At 43.1% G+C, this 21231-nt stretch overlaps 1 protein-coding gene across 1 annotated transcript in view; it reads right to left on the reverse strand.

The window, feature by feature from the left end:
- TTC21A (tetratricopeptide repeat domain 21A) overlaps positions 1–21231 on the reverse strand; it is a 73353-nt gene that overhangs the window by 14311 nt on the left and 37811 nt on the right. Inside the window, exons 20-25 of the mRNA XM_050941526.1 lie at positions 16275–16463; positions 14636–14746; positions 10702–10783; positions 10065–10215; positions 6398–6559; positions 5671–5866 (exon numbers count right to left, since the gene is read on the reverse strand). Of these exons, the coding sequence (XP_050797483.1) occupies positions 5671–5866; positions 6398–6559; positions 10065–10215; positions 10702–10783; positions 14636–14746; positions 16275–16463 (891 nt within the window). The remainder of the gene's footprint in view (positions 1–5670; positions 5867–6397; positions 6560–10064; positions 10216–10701; positions 10784–14635; positions 14747–16274; positions 16464–21231) is intronic.

Below are 21231 nucleotides of genomic sequence, written 5' to 3' on the forward strand. Positions count from 1 at the left end.
GTGGACACTGCTGCTTTAATATGCCCTGACCCCAAAGGAGCCTCTGATGTGTCTGTGCTAATAGGGACCAACTCCAGCCTCTTTAGGATACTGGCCGATTACTGCAGACAGCAAGCAGGAGACCAATATCTGAATACCTTGGTGATACACACACACTGTGCCGAGGCTTACAGAAAAATTGAGGACACGAGAAAAGTGATGCCTGATTTGCCAGTCGGAGCACTGAGGTATGCGGGCCCGGTCCCTTTAGTGGTGCCTGCCATGTCAGAAAAGGAGGTGATTGTCAGGAGTACCTGCCTAAAAGGCAGTAAGGAAACATTAGCTGTGGTAGAGCAGCCAACCAAGGGAGGGCTCCCAGAAGGAGTGCTGGTTCTCAGCGGAGTCATAACATTACCTGCTGAAGCCCAGGAGGAGGTGACGATACTGGTTGCTAATGAAACACGCCGTGATGTGTTTGTAAAACCAGGGCAGAAGATTGCAGACATTTTTGAGCCTGAAAGCGTTGTGAGACCCCAGTGTGAAGCCGAAGTTCCAATGATAGATCCTGCGAAGTTTGACTTCGGGGACTCACCGCTGTCTGAGGAGTGGAAGGATCGCCTGAGGAAGAAGCTTTGCGAGAGATCCAAGGTGTTCTCACTACATGAGTGGGACGTGGGATGTGCAAAGGGAGTGGAACACCATATCAGGCTACAAGATCCCCGACCCTTCAGGGAGAGGTCTAGGAGGATTGCCCTCTCTGAGATGGAAGACGTGCGCCATCATCTTCAAGAGCTGATCGCAAATGGTATCATCACAGAGTCACGAAGCCCCTATGCCTCACCCATTGTGGTCGTTCGTAAGAAGAGTGGAAAAATCCGGATGTGTATTGACTACCGCACCCTAAACAGGCGCACTACAGTTGATCAGTACACCATGCCTCGAGTACAAGATGCCTTGGACTGTTTGCTGGGTAGTCAGTGGTTCTCTGTGTTGGATCTTCGGAGTGGATACTACCAGATCCCTCTGGGTGAAGAAGATAAGGAGAAGACAGCCTTCATCTGCCCATTAGGGTTTTATCAGTTCGAACGCATGCCCCAAGGGATTTCTGGAGCACCTGCCACATTTCAACGTCTTATGGAAAAAGTCGTGGGAGACATGAATTTACTGCAGGTGTTAGTTTACTTGGATGACCTGATTGTGTTTGGAAGAACCCTGGAGGAACATGAAGAAAGACTTCTTAAAGTGCTCGACAGGTTGGAGGCATACGGTTTGAAGCTTTCAATTGATAAATGCCAGTTCTGCCAAACCTCAGTGAAGTATGTAGGTCACATCGTGTCCCAAGAGGGTGTGAGTACTGACCCCGATAAAATAGAAGCACTCACTACCTGGCCACGTCCCATTAACTACAGAGAACTCAAGACGTTTCTTGGATTTAGTGGTTACTACCGCAGATTTGTGAAGAACTATGCTACGATTGTAAAACCTCTGAATGATCTTACCAGGGGATACCAGTCCAACAAGAACAAATCTAAGACCCAGAATAAGTGGAGGCCTCCAAAGCCGCCTTTGCAGAGACACTATGGCCCCTTCGAACCATTTGGGCCGCGGTGGGATGAAAGATGTGAGAGAGCTTTTCGGGAAATCATTACTCGCTTAACTCATGCTCCCGTCCTAGTCTTTGCTGACCCAAGCAAACCGTTTATCCTGCATACTGATGCCAGTTTGGAGGGTCTGGGAGCAGTACTGTATCAGGAAGTGGAAGGCAAACGCAAACCGGTAGCCTTTGCCAGCCGAGGACTGTCTGACAGTGAAACTCGCTACCCCATCCACAAGCTGGAGTTCTTGGCCTTGAAATGGGCCATCACTGAGAAATTCCGAGACTACTTGTACGGTGCTCAGTTCCAGGTGTGGACAGACAACAACCCACTGACCTATGTGTTAACAAGTGCTAAATTGGATGCTACAGGCCAGAGATGGGTGGCCGCCTTGGCTAGCTATGAGTTCAGCATTCAATACCGATCAGGGAGGAGCAATGTAGATGCAGATGCCTTGTCCAGACGTCCGCAGGCACCTGATGTTGCTGTGATACCCACGGATGGCGTGAGAGCTATTTGCAGTGTGAGTCGCCGAGAGCCGGAGGCCCATGAGAGCCTTCATGGATGTGTTGCTGAAGCTTTGGGCCTACCCCCTGAAGGCGTGCCTTCTGCTTCAGTGAACTACATTGCTTTGGACCAATCTCCCTTGCCCATGCTCAATACGGCTGACTGGCAAGAGGCCCAACTACAAGATGCTGACATTCGTGATACACTACTTGCCAAAAGAGGGGGGCGAGGCCCAGCTGAGGTTGTCCCACCTACCCCAGAGGGCAAACTACTATTGAGAGAATGGACCAAACTAAAACTGATTCAGGGAGTGCTACACCGCACGACCACAGACCCTCTACAAAAGCAACGGAATCAACTAGTGCTGCCAAAAGATTACAGAGCCCTGGCCATGAGGGCCCTGCATGATGACTTTGGACATTTAGGGATGGAGAGGACCCTGGAACTTATCCGCAGTAGATTCTATTGGCCACGGATGGCTGAAGATGTTCGCCGGAAATGTGAGACCTGCGCGCGATGTGTGCAAAGGAAAACTCTGCCCACGAGGGCTGCATATCTGAAGAACATCACCAGCAACAAACCTCTGGAGCTGGTTTGCATTGATTTCTTGTCTTTAGAAGTGGACAAGAGGAATATTGGGAACATCCTAGTAGTGACCGACCATTACACGCGATATGCGCAGGCCTATCCCACACGTGATCAGAAGGCCACTACCGTCGCTCGAGTACTGTGGGAAAAATATTTCTCAGTTTATGGATTCCCAGCCCGGATACACTCGGATCAGGGACGAGACTTTGAGAGTCACCTTCTGAAGGAGGTGCTGAGGATAGCAGGAATTAAAAAGTCAAGGACAACGCCTTATCACCCACAGGGTGACCCTCAGCCAGAGAGGTTCAACCGAACCCTGTTAGATATGTTAGGGACTTTGCGGCCAGAGCAGAAGGCAACCTGGAGCCAACATGTCGCATTTCTAGTGCACGCCTACAACGCCACAAAGAACGACGCTACGGGAGTCACCCCATATCTCTTAATGTTTGGGCGAGAACCAAGATTACCCATAGACCTGTGCTTTGGTGTATCCGAGGATGGAGATAGCTATGAAACTCACCAGCAATATCTATCCCGTCTACGAGAAAAGCTGCGGGATGCTTATCACTTAGCTACATCTGCAGCTCAGAAGAATGCAGGCCGCAACAAACATCGATATGATGCTAGGGTACGTCTGCAAGAGCTCCAGCCAGGGGACAGAGTCCTACTGAGAAATTTGGGTATTGCTGGCAAACACAAGATAGCTGACAGATGGAAGGCAATACCTTACTTAGTGATGGAAAAGCTAGGAGACCTGCCGGTCTACAAGATAAAACCTGAAGAGGGTCCAGGGCAGACCAAAACCGTGCATAGAAACCTTTTGCTCCCTGTGGGAGAATTGGTAAGCAGCCCTTATGAGGTGGGCCACAACAGGGCAACTGGGCAGAACAAAGGTGCTGTACCAAAGCCGCCTTCCAATGTGGACAGCCGGCCTCCTGCAGCTAACCTACCCCTACTCGGCACATCTGACAGTGAGTCTGAGGAGGAAGACACAACCATGGTGTATCCTGGGATGAAGACAAGATTTCAGTCTCGATCCGCTGAATCAGAAGAGAGCACATCCTCTTCCGCCCTAAACCCTATGGCAGAAGTATTTAGGCCCATTCCTGACATCCCTGAGCCACTGGTGGGACCCCCGTGTAATGACTTACACAGGCTATTGGACAATGGAGACATACAGATGGAGGATGTCCAGAGCACCTGCGACCCTCCACTGTTAGAACTAGAAATGCAGGAGCCTATGCCAGTATCTGAGGGGAACTCACAGGAAACCTCCCCATCCGGCACTCAAGAGGATGTCCCCCCTACCATAGCAACAGAGATTCTTAATAGGCGAGACAGGGTAATAAGACCAGTGAAACGGTTAACTTACGATGCACCTGGGGTGATTAGTGAGGAGCCTATACATTTAGCACACAGGTTTGTGAAAGCTAAAGTGGGCTATCTAATGCCTTTTGGAGGGGACCAATAAGTTGGTATAGTAGGGAATGTGATTTGTCGGGACGACAAATTCTTGGCTGGGGGAAGGATGTAAGCAGAGTCAGGATAAGCTCTACCCTGACATCTGGTGGAAAGAATGTCAGAGAGTTTATTTGCATAGACACGCCTACCCTATCCCAGATTGCTGAGCGGTGGGACTGCTTGGTGACAAATGACTCACCCTCAGTTGGGTGGTACTTGCTAGACAAGGGTCATGGGTTCCAAAACCCAGTGAAGTAGAGAGGCTGGGGACAGGTATCTGTGCCTGGTGGTGCAGTCTCCTTGTGGAGCCAGAAGCACCAGTTGCACCCCCTCCTCTCTCCACTGTGGAATGTCAGAGTTGATTTTTTTCTTCCCTCAAGAATTTAATTACAGGTTACTGAGCTGAACTCACTTTGGGCTAATGGTGCACTTGCACTGGGGCTCCCCCACTAAGAGCTGAGATCACTAAGAGTTGAAATCACAAAAAAGCTGAAATGACTGAGCTGAGAGCACTGAGCATTGTACTAGCTAGTGGGGGAGCCTGAAGATATGCTGTGGAACAGAGCAGCTGGCGGAGTGGAGCAGTTGCGGGGACGGCTGGAGCGGATCACGGGACAGCTGGTGGCAGCAGAGCGGCTGGCAGAGCGGAGTAGCTGTGGGACGGGTGGAGCGGCCCACAGAGTGAGCGGAGCCGAGCAGTTTTGCAGAGCAGCTCATGGAGCAGAGCAGCTGGTGGAGCGGAGCAGTTCCTGAGGACGGCTGGAGGAGCAGAGTGGAGCGGCTGGTGAAGCGGAGCAGTTCGTGGAGAAGGCGGAAGCAGAACCCACGGAGAGGCAGGGCAGTTGGCCCTGGACCACGTAAGGTGCCCCTTTCTACCCAGGCTGGGGGGAGGGACCTCTACAGATAGACTCTCGAACTCTGGGGTGGCATTGACCAGAGACTTTTGGGTTGTTGGACTTTGGGGTGATTGGACTTAAAACCCTAAGCGGAAAAAGGACAGTGCCAAAAGTACTTGGAGGTGGGTTTTTGTTTATGGTTTGTGTTATAACCCTGTTTGTGGTGTTTCTCCAATGGGATGCCGCATTGATTCCTTCCTTTATTAAAAAAGATTTTGCTACACTCAGACTCCGTGCTTGCGAGAGGGGAAGTATTGCCTCCTAGAGGCGCCCAGGGGGGTGTGGTATGTGAATGTCCCAGGTCACTGGGTGGGGGCTCGAGCCGGTTATGCATTGTGTTACTGAAACGGAACCCCTGGATACTGAACCCGGCCCTTGTTGCTGCCAACTAAAGGGGCAGAAGGGTTACAATAATATTAAGAATAACTTGATCTGATTTATCTCCAGACTATGTAGAAAGTACACACACATTGAAACAGTAACACCTTATTATGCCTCTTAAATTAATTTCACAGGCTTATTTTAAAATTAAGGAGAAAACGGGTGGCTACTCAACTGAAAATATTCCTAGTAAAAAACAAAATATTATCTATTAGCATTTTACAACAGAAGGGAACCTAAGAGGAATTGAAGAATTTTCTTACCTCATATTGGGCCATTTCTATAAATACACTGAGGGCTTTCTCCACCTGAATTTTGTCTTTTGTGGCCAACAGACAGCAGTTCTGTAACATCTTCATCTGATTTTGTCCCTCTTGTGAGTAAGGATAAAACTCTTGAAGGAGTTTCTCAGCTGTGCGTATCCCATGTTGCTCAGATTCTCTCTTCTCTTTTAAATTACTGTTAAAATTATCATTAAACATCATACATGATGATTCCTAGTGTGTCAAATCCTGTCTAATGATAAAGCAATATCTTTTAATTCTAATAGCGCCATATTTAACAGAGCAGATTTGCATTTCTTCTTCTAAATACATCATAACTCACACATATTAGATTACAGACCATTGTCCCTTCCAGACCAGAGCTGAAGCACCTTAAACTGCCATCCCCATGCATCTGTTCTGTGTCCAAATACAGGCCTTCAGCCTCCAGGTCTCTCAGTCCAGTACTTTCCACAAGTATTAAATTAGCCTCCTTTCTTTTAAACTCACAAATATGGCAAACATTTCTATTTTCTGTTAGTGAATATAGCGTAGCGGGCACAGCTGAACTGAAATGCTGTGTTTAGCCTCTTTTTACACATGTAGAGGGGGAAAAATGACCAGAGCTTTATGTTAGTCTGAGACATATAATGGAAAATGAATGTGATATTCCATTGTGTTTCTCTATTTCAAATTGTTTCCATTAAGTGTTGGATTTCTCTTTTACCTGTCCTCTGCACTGAGGCTTTCAAACACTTCTCCTCCTATTATCTCATTATCCGGATTTAGGCAGATCTGAATCATACTGTTGATGGCTCTCTGGCCCCAGTCACTGTCCTTTCGAGCTTTGTTGAAATACTTCAGTGCCTGATTGGGCTGTCCCATGTGCCTATTTGGAGAGAATATGTAATATGCAGTTGCAGGAGTGTAGGGTGATCATCAATCTTAACAATAACATTTCCATATTGATATACATAAAGTACTAATGGAAAAGGCCTCTGTCAGCATGGAAAAATCTTGCAATATTTGTTATAAGTATAGAACATTTGTACATATGGATTCTATGAAAAATAGGAATAAAAAAGTGCATAATCTACACCAGATACTTGTTTAGTTTACTTTATATTGTACTGATATTCTTGTGTGTATTGATTCTTTTACTGTATTGTATACTAATTCTTATTACTTATTGTTCTATGGATGATATTTCTGTTTTCCTGTATCTGTTTGTCTTTTTTTGATATATTAATGTAAAATCAAACTAACTGTACAGAAAGCCACATAAATAGAAAATGTTGTATCAGGGGTCTCAAACTCCTGGCCTGTGGGCCATCTGCGGCCCACAAACCTCCCCAATGTGGCCCACGGGGCTCCAGCAGTTTTGGGGCCGGGTCTCTCCCTTGGCCCCACTTGCTGCCCCTGGGCACTCCCTCCCCCAAGGCAATTTACAATGGCATCTGCCTGCTCGCTCCATGTGTTTTCCGGCCCCTCCCTGTGGCCCCAGGGCAGGGATGTACCTCCACACGCTGCTCCTGCCCCGAGTGCCCCTGTGGCCAATGGGAAGCTGCGGGGGCGGTGCCTGGGGGCAGCAGCGTGTAGAGCCCCCTTTCCCCCCGCCTAGGAGCCTCAGGTAAGCGCTGCACCCTCCGACCCCCTCCCAGAGCCTTTCCCCTCCCCCTTCCAACACACACCCTCACACCTCCAAATTCCCTCCCAGAGCCTGCACCCCTCCTCCCTCCCTGATCCTGAAACCCCGCCCCCTCCTCCTGCACCCCCACCCTCTGCCCCAGCCCAGAGCCTGCACCCAGCACCCAAACTCCATCTCAGAGCCTGCACCCCAGACCCCCTCCCCCACCCAAATTCCCTTCCAGAGCCCAACCACTCACCCCTTCTGCACCTAAACTCCCTCTTAGATCCTGCACCCCAATCCCCTACCCCAGACCTCTTCCCTCATCCAAACTCGCTCCCAGAGCCTTAGGCAGGTGTGGGGCGGAGTTTTGGCCAGGATGGAGTTTTGGGCAGCATGAGCGACATTATTGGTCCGCTGGGAGGATCTGAGGACTGGCACTGGCCTAATGTAAATTGGGTTTGAGACGCCTGTGTTATATGAATACATTATTTAAATGTGGTTTTGGTTTTGTTCTTTGCTAATATTATCAGAGTCTGGCAAAGGCCTCAATTATATAGCAACCGTACCAGACCTAACATGAAGGAAAAGGAAAGGGAAGGAAAGGGAAGTTAAAAGATACTCAAGCCCCAGTTCAAGAAAGCACTTAAGAATGTGCTGAAATGCATTCAATTTCAGGAAACCACTTAAGTATATGCTTAACTTTAAGCATATATCTCAATGACTTCAGTGGGATTTAAGCTTTCCTGAATAGAGGTGCATACTTGAATTGGGGCCTCAGTGAGCATTGCTGGAATCTTGGAAAGCTGGAGGTTGGAAAGGAGCATAGAGTACGTACACTTAAAAATGAACAAACAAAAATACCAGAAACAAAAATCTAACAAAAGAAAACACTCCACTGAGCACACAATTCTCTCCCTAGAGAGAGAATGAACCATACATTACAGATGTTGGTCAATTTTTTCACTATTTTTTCACAGAGGTCACAGAAGTCACAGAATCTGTGACTTCCAGTGACCTGCGTGACCTCAGACCCCAGCGGATGGGAGCTGCAGGGTCCCCCTACCGTCCACAGTGGGAGGACCCCAGAGCTCCCAGCTGCCGCAGGGTTACCCTGGATGCCACAGGCGGTGTGGGACTCTGGAGCTCCAAGCCCTCTCAGGTGGTGGGGGCCCTGAAGATCCAAGCGGGCCCCTGCAGCTGCCTAACCACTGTGGGGTGGGGACCCCACAGCTGAGCTCCCCATTTTGTCATAGATATTTTTAGTAAAAGTCACAGACAGGTCACAGGCTTCCATGATTTTTTCTTTATTGCCTGTGACCAGTCCATGACGTTTCTAAAAATATCTGTGACAAAATTTTAGCCTTATTTATGCACTACTGGAAGGTGGTCAGATACTACCATGATGAGTGTGCAGCATGAATATCTATACAGAATAAAGAACAGAACTTCCTTTGCTGACTGCTGACTGGAATAACTGGTGGGCAGCGTTTATACTTGGGAGAGAGTAGTGCACAACAGTTAGTAGGGGGCCTGGCTCATGCCCTATCCTGTTACTGCTGTCCATGATGGTCAAAAAATCTTGAGAGGTAGCTAAGTTCCACCAAAATCATGTTAAGAAGCCAAGACCCAGGAACTGAAAATCCTGCACAGATGATATCTACAGAATACATATTTTTATCCCTTTTTTCCTTTTAGTATCGCAAAGCCATCACAGCTAAGAGTAAGTGAGCTGTGCATTATATTCCAACTTGTGCATCATCAACAAACTCATTTGTTAAGTTCCAATCTATTACACCTGTGGAAACCCCTTCTGATAACCAGGATGCACACATATTACTAAGGGTATAATTTGAATACCGTACATTTTCACAGATGTGAACAAGGAACATTTCGGCCTATGAAACCTTTATTATTCATGAGAAGGAAAGAACCCAGCTTGATTGGTCAGATCCCAGATTACATCTGCAGGGCTAACAGTTAGTAGAAAAACATCTTTTGACTTGTCCTAGTTTGATACTTGAATCACTGAAACACAGTATATATGGAACCCCACAATGCCATTTTTAGAGTCACATTTTCAAGCAGAGACAGACTTCAAGGCTTCATTAAGGTAGGCTAACTGCAGCTTTGATTTATCAATCTGTGAAACAGATAAAATATCTATCGGAGGTGCTTTGTGGGGCTCATATGTTCGGAAAGTGCTTTGAGATCCCCAAATAAAAAGGTGTTATATAAAGCAGAAACTATTCTTCATTATTTGACCCTCATAACGTGAAGTTTAACATATTATATCCAAATATCTTGGATTAATTCGTGGCCTCATTGAAGTCTATGGGACTTCTGCCATTCACTTCAAAGGGGTCAGATTTCACTCCTTGATTTTAGAGCCACGTGAAATATTTACAATCAAACTTCAACTCTCTTGTACTGAGTTTTATATATTCAAGTCCACTGAGTTTGTTTTATTCTATTCAGGTTCTTACACACCACCCTTTCCTATATTTACCTGAGTTTCTTTCTTCTATTCTAACATTGCCCTCTCCCACAAAAACCCTTGAGCCCAGTAGAAAATTGAATTTGTATTAGAACTTCAACTTCCCAGCAAACCTGAGATGCTGGTTCACTTCAAGGTCTTGCAAACCAAATTGCAAGGCTCAGTTCCCAAAATGAACCTGAAACAGCACACGTAAGCTATACAGGGGTTGCATAGCCTTATTTGTCAGGGTATCTATAACATTGCTAAAGACTACTCAGTATAAATTACCAGCAGTAAAGTCCTTTGCAGTAGTTATAACCAGGCTCCAAGAGTGCTCGAGTTGACTTTTTCTTAGCCATGTCAAAGAAATATGTAGCTTTATCAAGCTTACCACTTCTTCTTAGCAAATCTATTAACCTTTCCATGACTGAGAAATTATCTAAAATGACACAATGTAACGAAGTAAGAAAGTAAACTTTACCTTTATATTGAAAAAACTCAGGCTTCTGAATTCATGTTAAGCTTACATTTTAGTTTAAAATGTGAAAAAAGGCCATATTTCGTTAAAGGCAGCTATCAGTAGGATACTGCAATGATGCCTGGAGGATTCAAAGCTGAGAAGAGACTAAGGCTTTCAAAAGGGAAAATGGCAGAGCTCGAAAGACACACAAGAGAACCCAGTCCCCACCAACTTTTCCTGTTTTTTTGAAGTGCCAAGGCAAAGTCTCCATCCCAAAGCTTCAGACCCATTCATCTTGTTCCTTGTGTTGTGGGACTATAGAAGCTCCTTGTACTAAATAAAACATGCTACTTGGAAGTCTTGTAGATGAAATTAAGACAACAGAGTTGTCACATATTTTCATTAATTAGTCTTTTAAAAATAGGGTGAATCTGAAAAAACTCCAGCTTATTTAATAGTAGATACCTGGTGCTTTATCCAGAACATTTTGGTAAAGATTTATAGCTTGTTCATACTTCTGTTTTCTAAACATGAGGTCTGCCATCATCTAAGAGAGCAGAAAAAAACTACATTAAAAGTGCCTGAGTTGAATTCCTTGAAAAGAACCAGAAATGTAAAAGTTATTTTACCCTTCTGAGAATATTCCTGACAACCAAAAAAGGATATGTTTAAAAATAGCTGAGCATGAACTAGCATTAAACAATGTTTTAAATGAAAATATGAAATATGCAATAAAATAACTATGCACTATTCAGATGGACACTCAAATGTAAAGACCAGATGTTGCCTCTTGTTGGATTTGGGCCCAATTCTCTCATTTGTACTTCGATGGCCCTGTGTATTCTGTGATGCTGCAGCTGTACAATTTGCCATAGAATTCACCCCTTGCTAAAGAATTATGCTCCAGATTCAAAGCTTTCAGTTAAAAAAATTTCTAATAATTATGGTTGCTGAAATAATTTAGAAAACAAACCAAGTGTAAACTGATATAATGCTGCCTTTCTGAGTTGCAGACAAGCATGAAACATTAGTTTTGAGAGATGTGAACAGCTCCCTTCATTTAAATAGGTTGTGTTAACTCTGAAATATAAATAAGATCATTTCATTGTCAAGGCTGTTAGTTATTTTGCTGCTGGTCATTTTAGCAGAAATATGTACTGACATGCTGCTTATCAAATATGAAATTTCAGATCTGCTAACTGTGGTGTGTAACCTACTGCTTAAATCAGCCACAGTACCAGATGACTGAAAGAGAGCTTATATAATGCTGATTTTTAAAAAAAGGCTTGAGAGGCGATCCTAGCAATTATAGGTCATTGAGCCTAACTTAAGTACCAGGCAAACTCGTTGAAACTACAATAAAGAACAAAATGATCAGACACATGGTTGAACACCATATATTGGAGAAGAGTCAACACAGCTTTTGTAATGCAAATCATGCATCACCGAACTATTACAAGCATGTGAACCTGGACATTCAGAAAGCCTTTGATAAGATCCCTCACCAATGGCGCTTAAGAAAACTAAGCAGTCATAGTTAAGAGCAAAGATCCTCTCATGGATCAGCGCGGGTTAAAAGATAGAAAACAAAGGGTAGGAATAAATGGTCAGTTTTCACAGTGGAGAGAGGTAAACAGCAGGTATAGAGATATGTTTGTAGAAGATAATAATTTAGAAATGCTCTGGAATTTAGAGATGTGCCCTGAAAGCAGGGGGTTAGAACATCGCATGGATGTGTGCAGCAGTTCACCAAAGATGCTCTCCAGTTTATTAAAGTTTTATTCCTTTCTCATTGACTGGTTTGTTATTTAATGAACGCAAAGATCATTAGAGCAGGGTCTCCCAAGGATCTCTACTGGGACCTGTACTGTTCAACATATTCATAAATTATCTGGAAAAGGGGGTGAACAGTGAGGTGGCAAAATTTGCAGATGTTACAAAATTACTCAAGATAGTTAAGTCCAAAGCTAAATGTGAAGAGCCACAGAGGGAGCTCATTAAACTGGGTGGCTGGGCAATAAAATGGCAGATGAAATTCAATGTTGATAAGTGCAAAGTAATGCACATGAGGGAAAAAAATCTTACTAAACATACAAAATGATGGGGTCTAAATTAGCTGTTACCACTCAAGAAAGAGATCTTGGAGTCATCATGGACAGTTCTCTGAAAACATCTGTTCAATATGCAGTGGCAGTCAAAAAAACAACAACAAATAACACAATGTTAGGAACCATTAGGAAAGGAATAGATAATAAAACAGAAAATAGCACAATGCCACTATATAAATACATGGCATGCCCAAACCTTGAATTCTGAATGCAGTTCTGGTTGCACATCTCTAAAAAGATATATTAGAATTGGAAAAGGTACAGAGAGAGGCAACAGAAATTATTAGGGGTACGGAACAACTTCCATATGAGGAGAGATTAAAAAGACTGGAACTGTTCAGTTTAGAAAAGAGACAACTAAGGGAAGATATGACAGAGGTCTATAAAATCATGAATGGTGCACAGAAAGTGAATGGAGAAGTGTTATTTACCACTTCACAGAACACAAGAACCAGGGGTCGCCCAATGAAATTAATAAGTAGCAGGTTTAAAACAAATATAAGGAAGCACTTCTTCACACAACAACACACATTCATCCTGTGGAACTTGCACAATGAGATGTTGTGAAGGCCAAAAATATAACTGGATACCAAAAATAATTAGATAAATTAATTGAGGATAGGTCCATTAACAGCTATTAGCCAAGAAGGTCAGGGACATAACCCCATGCTCCAGGTGTCCCTAAACATCTGACTTCCACGAGCTGGGATTGGCTGACTGGGGATGAATCACTTGAAATTGCCCTGTTCTATTTATTCTCTCTGAAGCTCCTAGCACTGGCCATTGTTAGAAGACAGAATACCGGGCTAGATGGACCATGGCTCTGACTCAGTATGGCCTTTCTTATCCCACTGCCCCAAGCTGCCTCTCCAGGAGCCCAAATGCCCGACTGTCCCCACCCAAGCCGCCAAAATCTCCAGCTTTATCAGCGACAGCTTCCACCATGCAGTTTGGTATTGGCACAATGAAAATCCTCAGCATACTAAATGAAGTGTAATAAATGTAATGGGAGCCAATACAAAAAAACCTGAATTTAATATTGAAATAAATAACACAATAGCTACTTTACTACTGTATTATTCACTGTTATACTTAATTCAAAGAAAACTTCCATTAAGGTAACTCACATGTGTATGTGTTTAGGGGATCAGTACCTGTGTTGGGACTGAATTCTTCAAGCGAGTTATTCCTGGTACAAGTAGTTACTACACTGATTGATCCATCACATGGCTAAAACATACACTTCAGTACTAAGGGATACCCTGCTATTCTAGACTGAATCCCACATTCAAGAGTTTTGAGATTCAGAGAAAACCTGTAAAGCTGGCAGAGTTGAAGGCGGCTGAAAATGAAGGGGATGGGGAAAGGTAGAAAGAAAAAGGGTAGAAGGAGGGTGAATGTTTATCTGAGTGTTTGCAGCTGGCTTTGTTTTTTCTTGAACTGTTATTTTGAATAATATCAAAGGGTATCTTTCAACATTGCGATTAAAAGACATAATGAAACAAGTAATAATAACCATACAGAATTATCATGTAGTAAACTGTACTTTTGGAGGGGATCCAAACTCATTTTCAGGTGTCCCATTTCATCTACTGACTCAGGTCTTGTCTATCTGGAGGGGAAATGGGCTCTACAAGGGTGTGGTATCTCAGCCACACTAATGTGCTCACATTAATTGATCTGTTTAGACACTGCTGGTGCACAGGAACATAGTGCTGTTTGAAACAGTACTACATTAAAGCACACTAGGGAACCTTTAGTGTGCACCAGTAGGGCCACTTAATGTGCAACACATTAGTGCACTTTAGAAATCACATCTGCTATAGCACATTCATCCACAATGTGAACAAGCCCTATATCCTATTTATATGCAATACAACACTGACATGACACTTAGTGCCATGTGAAACATGGACTGAACTGCAAATCAGAGAAACTTTGCCCTGGGCTAAACTGATAGAAGTATGAGATTACCCTCAAAAAAAGAAAACAAAACACTTCGCCATTACTCATAGGTAAGTATATGCTTAATATTTTTTCTGCTCTTATGCAGAATGCTTTTTGGGAGATATACATTTGCCTTTCACTTTCCCCTTACCTTCCTTTCCTCTGATTCTTATGGAAAAAGTTTCTTAGTAGATTCAACCTATTTTGCTATCAATTGCAGTGTAGCTTCTTGGACATAAGACATATTAGGCCAATACACAGAGGAATGTCTTTAGAATAGCCTTAACACTAAAAACAAATTCTTTAATCTGGTCTATAGATGATTAAATATTACCCATTTATACCATTGTTGCAATTTCATTGCAATTGTCATCTTGAAGAAGCAGAGCACAATGATGTTCACATGACTCGATATCTCCTTGTTTCAAATAAAGACGAGCCAACTGCAATAGTACCTGGGAGAATAAGGACAAGTAATTAAAGAAGGGAAATATTTCAGTGATCAGTGTAATTGATATCAAGAGTAATTTTCTTTTCTTTCTTGATTCAGAATCCTATATCAAAGATTAGAGATGGAAAGATTTCAGTGAAGTGACCTCAGGGATAAATTTGTCCCATAATAACATTTATGCCATCCTCCTGACAAAGCGGAATGCTCCATTCACTAGTATGGTCTTCAGTGCTTTGTCTTGTCTAGTTTTAATTGTCCCAAATGACGGGAATAATATTATTTCTCTTAGAAGTAAACAGCTCCAGCTGATGTGAGGCAAAGTCACAGTACATGCCAGGCAACCTTTGAAAATGAGTGTGATTTACTCCAGGAAAACATGCATGTTATTCTCATTTAAATGGAAGTTGCAGATTCTTGATCCTGTGACATGCCTGAGTGCCATCAGCTCCAAGTGAAGTCAGTTGAAGGGGTGACAAAGGGAAGAAGGCTAAGAGGTAACTTGATTACAGTCTATAAGAACCTAAATGGGGTACAAACATTTGATAATTGTTTTTTTCAATGTAGCAGAGAAATGTCTAACATGATCCAATGGTTGGAAGCTGAAGCTAGGCAAATTCAGACTGGAAATAAGGTACACATTTTTAACAATGTGAGTAATTAATCACTGGAATAGTTTACCAAAGGTCATGGTAGATTCTCTATCACTGGCAATATTTAAACAAGACTGGATGTTTTTCCTAAGAGATCTGCTACAGGAATTATTGTGGGGAAGTTCTACGGTCTGTGTTACAGAGGAGGTCAGACTAGATGACAACAGTGGTCCTTTCTGGCCCTGGAATCTATGAAACTATGAAGTTCAGCATGTACAGCATCCCAAAGTTGTGCTCATCACTGCACCCTTCTTGCAGAAAGGGAACATTGGCATCTAACTTGGCAAAATTCCCATGGACTTCAATTGAGGTTCTGCATGCACAGAGGGAATTCATCATCATATTCAAGGCCATGTTGTACTGCTTAGTGAACCTGAGAATCTAACCCTCAAAACTGTAATGGGAGTATTGCACATGTAAATCTTATGGGGCTGGACCCTCTCTTTGCTGCTAATAGAAATATGTGTTTCAGAAGAAAAATGTATAATAGGAAAGGGCTTTTTTTTTCCTGGAGGTAGCGGTTGTCATTTAATTTCTCTTAAAAAAACAACTGGTTTGTTTTGTTTGTTTGTTTTTATTGTACATATGCGCCATGTTTTTTTGTAACTGGATGAATTTTATAAAATAAATAAATGAAAAAGCACTAATAAGAGCCTGGACCAATATTTTCTTCTTGCATGTATTTGTTTTTTTCTGGTTGCTGTTCTGCTGAAATGCAAGTTTAAGAATTCACTCACAGTACTTTTTATATTCTAAATATTGAAACATATTTTCATCATACCCCTTAAACAACAAAGTGGCTAACATAACTATTTTTTCAACTTAATGTGGACTTAAAGTATTGTTGAACAGATACTGACTTGGATTTAATACAATACTTACTTTACTATCTGTCTGAGTATAACATAGTGCATCTTTATACCATTTAACAGCTTGTACATAGTCTTTCTCTATTAAGTATTGCTCAGCAAACTGTACACAGATCAGTGACGTCAACTGCTTCTGAGAAGGGATCAATTCAGGTTGTTCCAGAGGAACACGCTTCAGTATTCTCAACTGTATGTCACAGGCCTTATGGAATAAACAAATATTCAAAGAGAAATTATAACTCAAACAGTAATGGAGTAACTCTTTTAAAAGTTTTTCATAATTTTGTTGGACAGCAGGAGGTCTAAAATTTATACTTGCTAAATTACTTAAGATGTTTCAAAAAGGTTTTTGTTACATTGTAAATCCAATTTTTATTTCATTCACTGAAGCTACTTTTTTTTTAAGGTAATTAGGTTATCTTAATATTTGGTAATATTGGATTTTGTTAGTTGGTTAAATTACTTCTGTTTCTTATAGACTTTTCATTTTCCGATGCGTACAATTAACTACTGTAGGCAATGGCTTGGTGCATTTTCTCTTTTACCATGTAACAGGTGAATATTCTTAAGGGATGAAATTCATCCATGTTTAGAAAGGCAGCACAAAATCAGTGGGATCTAAGTGGTGGATAGGCCTGTGCTGTCCCTCAGCACAGGGGTGAATTTTACCAAAGGCCTATACTTATAGTACCAAATAATTCTAGCTGTACATTTGATGGAAACATTTTTCTTCAACATAATATATCATAAGAACATATAATTTAATGATAACTGAGATGATTCTTTATCGTGGATTCACTGAATAAGTGGAGATTCCCCATTAATTTTAGACCCACTGATCATGCCAAGGTGCTCAGGGCACTGCCTAATAATTCACAATAACTTTTTAAAATATTATAAGCACACAGCAATAAAATAAAACCATCTAAAGAAAAAAGACAAATAGAGGGAATCATATATAGAACTCAGGTTATGGGAAAAGATTTTCAATATGGGGCTGATAATGGGGAAAAATATTGGGCCAAATTCTCTGTTTGTGTTATACCAGCAAAGAATTTTCCCCATTACCTTATGTTGTTTAAGAGACGGCAGAGTAGGCAAGGGGGAATGTATTCCATCCCTCATCGCCTGTGACAATAAAATTACAATTGCCTGCGTACCTAAGATGTAATAGTAGAATCCTTAAGAACTGGGAGGTATTAGAGCATAAATACTAGTTAGGAAAAGGCTCAAAAAAGGAGGTAATGAATATATCGAAGGCCTATAGGAAAATTCCATATTTACTGAAGTGTATAGTGAATAATTTGAGCTACACAATGAGGGCCTGGTTTTCAGAATAACTGAGCACTACAACTCTGGGTAAAGTCAATGGAAGTTGCAAATGTTCAACGTCTCTGGGGGAAAAAAAACAACCTTGGAAGAAATGATTAGTTGCTGTAACTGTGGTTCTCTGAGATGTGATGCAGACGTGTATTCCACTTAGATGTGCATGTGCCTTGCACACTGGAGCCAGAGAAGTTTGCGTAGCAGTACCTGTAGGAAGACAGCGCTTGTGCCTTGTGGCCATAGTCCTTCCCCTGGCAATATGAGGTGGCAAGTCCCAACCCCCTCAATTCCTTTGCTCCGAATTTCAAGAGTATAGACCCTGATTCAGATGGATTGGATTGTGGAATACACATAGGGTGACCAGACAGCAAGTGTGAAAAATCGGGACAGGGGATCGGGGGTAATAGGAGCCTATGTAAGGAAAAGACCCCAAAATCGGGACTGTCTCTATAAAATCGGGACATCTGGTCACCCTAAATACATGTCTGCATCACATGTTGAAGAACCACAGTTACAGTAAGTAATCGTTTCTTTTTCTTTGAGTAGATTTGTCATGTATTCCACTTAGGTGACTCACAAGCAGTACCTACAGGAGATGGAGCTCAGAGTCTACTTAAACAAGAACTGCAGAACTGCTCTACCAAAGTTCACATCTGCTCTGGATGCTGCAGTAATGGCATAATGCTTGGTAAACGTATGCACAGATAACTAAGTGATGGCTCTTCAAATGTCCAATACTGTCACATCAATGTAGAGTGAGCTTGTATCCCCTGAGGGGCATTGCTCATGCTATTTCATATGCAGTCTTGATGCAGGAAGTTATCCACCTGGAGACCGTCTGAGAAGAGGCTGCCTGTCCCTTCATCGGTCTGCATACAACACAGACAGACAAGGTGAAGTACGAAATGGTTTAGTCCTGTCCAGGTAAAAGGCGAGGCAGCACCAGACATCCAGCGAATGAAGATGTTCCTCCTTCAGGGCTGAATGTGACTTACGACAGAACTCAGGTAGATACACTACCTGGCTGAGGTGAAATTAAGACATCACTTCAGACAAAAACTTAGGGTGTGGCTACAAGGTCATTTTGTCTTTAGAGAATTGCATAGAAGGAGGCTCTGCCATCAAAGCCTGCAACTGTATGTTAAAGCCAGCAGGAAGGCAGTCTTTTTACATAGAAGAGGAAAAGAAAAAAACGTCAAACACTCGAATGGATGTCCCATCAGAGCTGCTAAAATCACACTAAGATCTCACAAAGGAACCAGTTCTCTCACTGGTGTGTTGAGACAAAGACTCTTTTCAAGAACTTTGCTACCATGGCATTCAAAAATACCAACCTCCCCTGGATGAGCAGATGAAATGCCAAAATCTTAGCCAGGTGAACCTTCAAACTGAGTGCAAGACCCTGCAAGACCGGAAGCTTGAAGGTGCAACAAGTTTCCCAAGATGTCCTGAATGTCAGTTAATATTGGTTGAACCCTGCCAGACAATGAGCACACTGAAAACATTCCCATTTAGCCAAATGGGTCAATATGATAGTGGGTTTCCTATTTTAAAGTAAAACCCATCGAACAGCCTTCAAAATATAGTTTTTCCACTGCATTTAACCATGGAGCATCCACAAAGTGAGAGAACCGAAGGCAGAATGCAAGATCTGACCATAACGCTGAATAGGGAGATCAGGATGAAGAGGAAGAGATATAGAAGGCCAAATTGATAACACCAGAAGGTTGGAGAATTATTAAGAAAGGGATAGATTAAATCCCAACATAGTGGGAATCATTAAGAAAGGGACAGATAATAAGACAAGAAAATATTATATTGCCTCTACATAAATCCATGGTACGCCCACATCTTGAATACTACGTGCAGATGTGGTCGCCCCATCTCAAAAAAGATGTATTGGAATTGGAAAAGGTTCAGAAAAGAGGAACAAAAATTATTGGGGTATGGAATGGCTGCCATATGAGGAGAGATTAATAAAACTGGGACTCTTCAGCGTGGAAAAGAGATGACTAAGTGGGGATATGATAGAGGTTTATAAAATCATGACTGGTGTGGAGAAAGGAAATAAGGAAGTGTTATTTACTCCTTCTCACAACACAAGAACTGAGGGCCACCAAATCAAATTAATAGGCAGCAGGTTTAAAACAAACAAAAGGAAGTATTTTTTCACACAACGCACAGTCAACCTGTGGAACTCCTTGCCAGAGGATGTTGTGAAGGCCAAGACTATAACAGGGTTAAAAAAGAGAACTAGTTACATTCATGGAAGACAGATCCATCAAATGTTATCAGCCAGGATTGGCAGAGATGGTGTCCCTACCCTCTGTTTGCCAGAAGCTGGGAATGGGCATCAGGGGATGGATCACTTGATGATTACCTGTTCTGTTCATTCCCTCTGGGGAACCTGGCATTGGCTACTGCTTGAAGACAGGATACTGGGCTAGATTGACCTTTGGTCTGACCCAGTATGGCTGTTCTTATGTTCTTAAGACAACATCAGTGCTGAAGAGTGCACCAGTACCAAGCAGGTCCTTGGTACTGGGTCCAACACTGGCCTCAACTCTGCAGTCTGTGGTAAGGGAGACCAGGCTGCATTGCTGATGTACCCTGAGGCTCTGTGACATGCCCAGACACTTCCAACAAGGTTGCTGATGCTGTAACCTCAGCAAAATCCTGGATGAGTGGGAAGTCTGAAACCTATAGGCAGAGTAGATCTGCTGCCACCTGGTATGCCACCAGCATGGAAACAGACAGTGCTGGCATTGGTATTGTCAGTATTGGACTGAACGGAATCCCCATGCCTGGAAGTGGAATCAATGGTATGGACTCTCACATGTCTCTAATGTGGTACCATGCAGCAGTCCGAAGGACCTGTTCCATCCTGTGTGCTGGCAATAGCATGGTACTGGTTCATATACTTCTTAGATAAAGAGGAAGAGTCTCCATAAGATCTGGAGTGGTCTCAACTGGCTTTATCAGACCTTTTCCTTGGAGCACCTGAGGAGGGCAAATGGATTCTCCGTCTCTTGAGAGAGATGCCAGCCCCAGAACATGGAGTAGCGTCACTCACCAAGCCCAAAGGCGATCGCCGATCTGATGCAAGCCTCAGTGCCAAAACAGGCCTCCTGGCCTGTTTAGGAGGTGCTGCTCAGGCAAAAGGTCTCTAGCCACCTGAGTCCTTTTTGTGAATGATTTACAAACCAAACAGTGCTCCTTGACAAGAACCTCACCCAAACAGAGCAAGAACCTTGTGTGGGGACCACTGATCGGGACTGACTGCTCATGAGACAGGTAGCACTTCAACCATGATGAGCGCATCACACAGGCCAAATAACTATATTAACACTAGGTAGGGTACTAACTGACTATACAGCTATGTACAAAGAAGACTCTCAGAAACTGAGAAGGGATTGTGAGGTGAAAAATCACACAGAGCTCCAGGTCCAGCCACAGACAGTGAGAAGGAACTGAGGTGGGGTCAGGGTGGTGCCCTCACTTCATATAGCCAGGGGAGGGGCTAAAGGCACAAGGAGTGAGCACTGCGCTTCTATAGGTACTGCTAGGCAAAATTCTGTGGCTTCAGCACCCTAAGTGGGATATACAGCTGCATCTACTCAAAGAACTTAAGCTATTTCTACTGA

This window comes from Gopherus flavomarginatus, chromosome 2, assembly GCF_025201925.1.
Source record: "Gopherus flavomarginatus isolate rGopFla2 chromosome 2, rGopFla2.mat.asm, whole genome shotgun sequence".
In the NCBI taxonomy this organism is placed as follows: domain Eukaryota; kingdom Metazoa; phylum Chordata; order Testudines; family Testudinidae; genus Gopherus; species Gopherus flavomarginatus.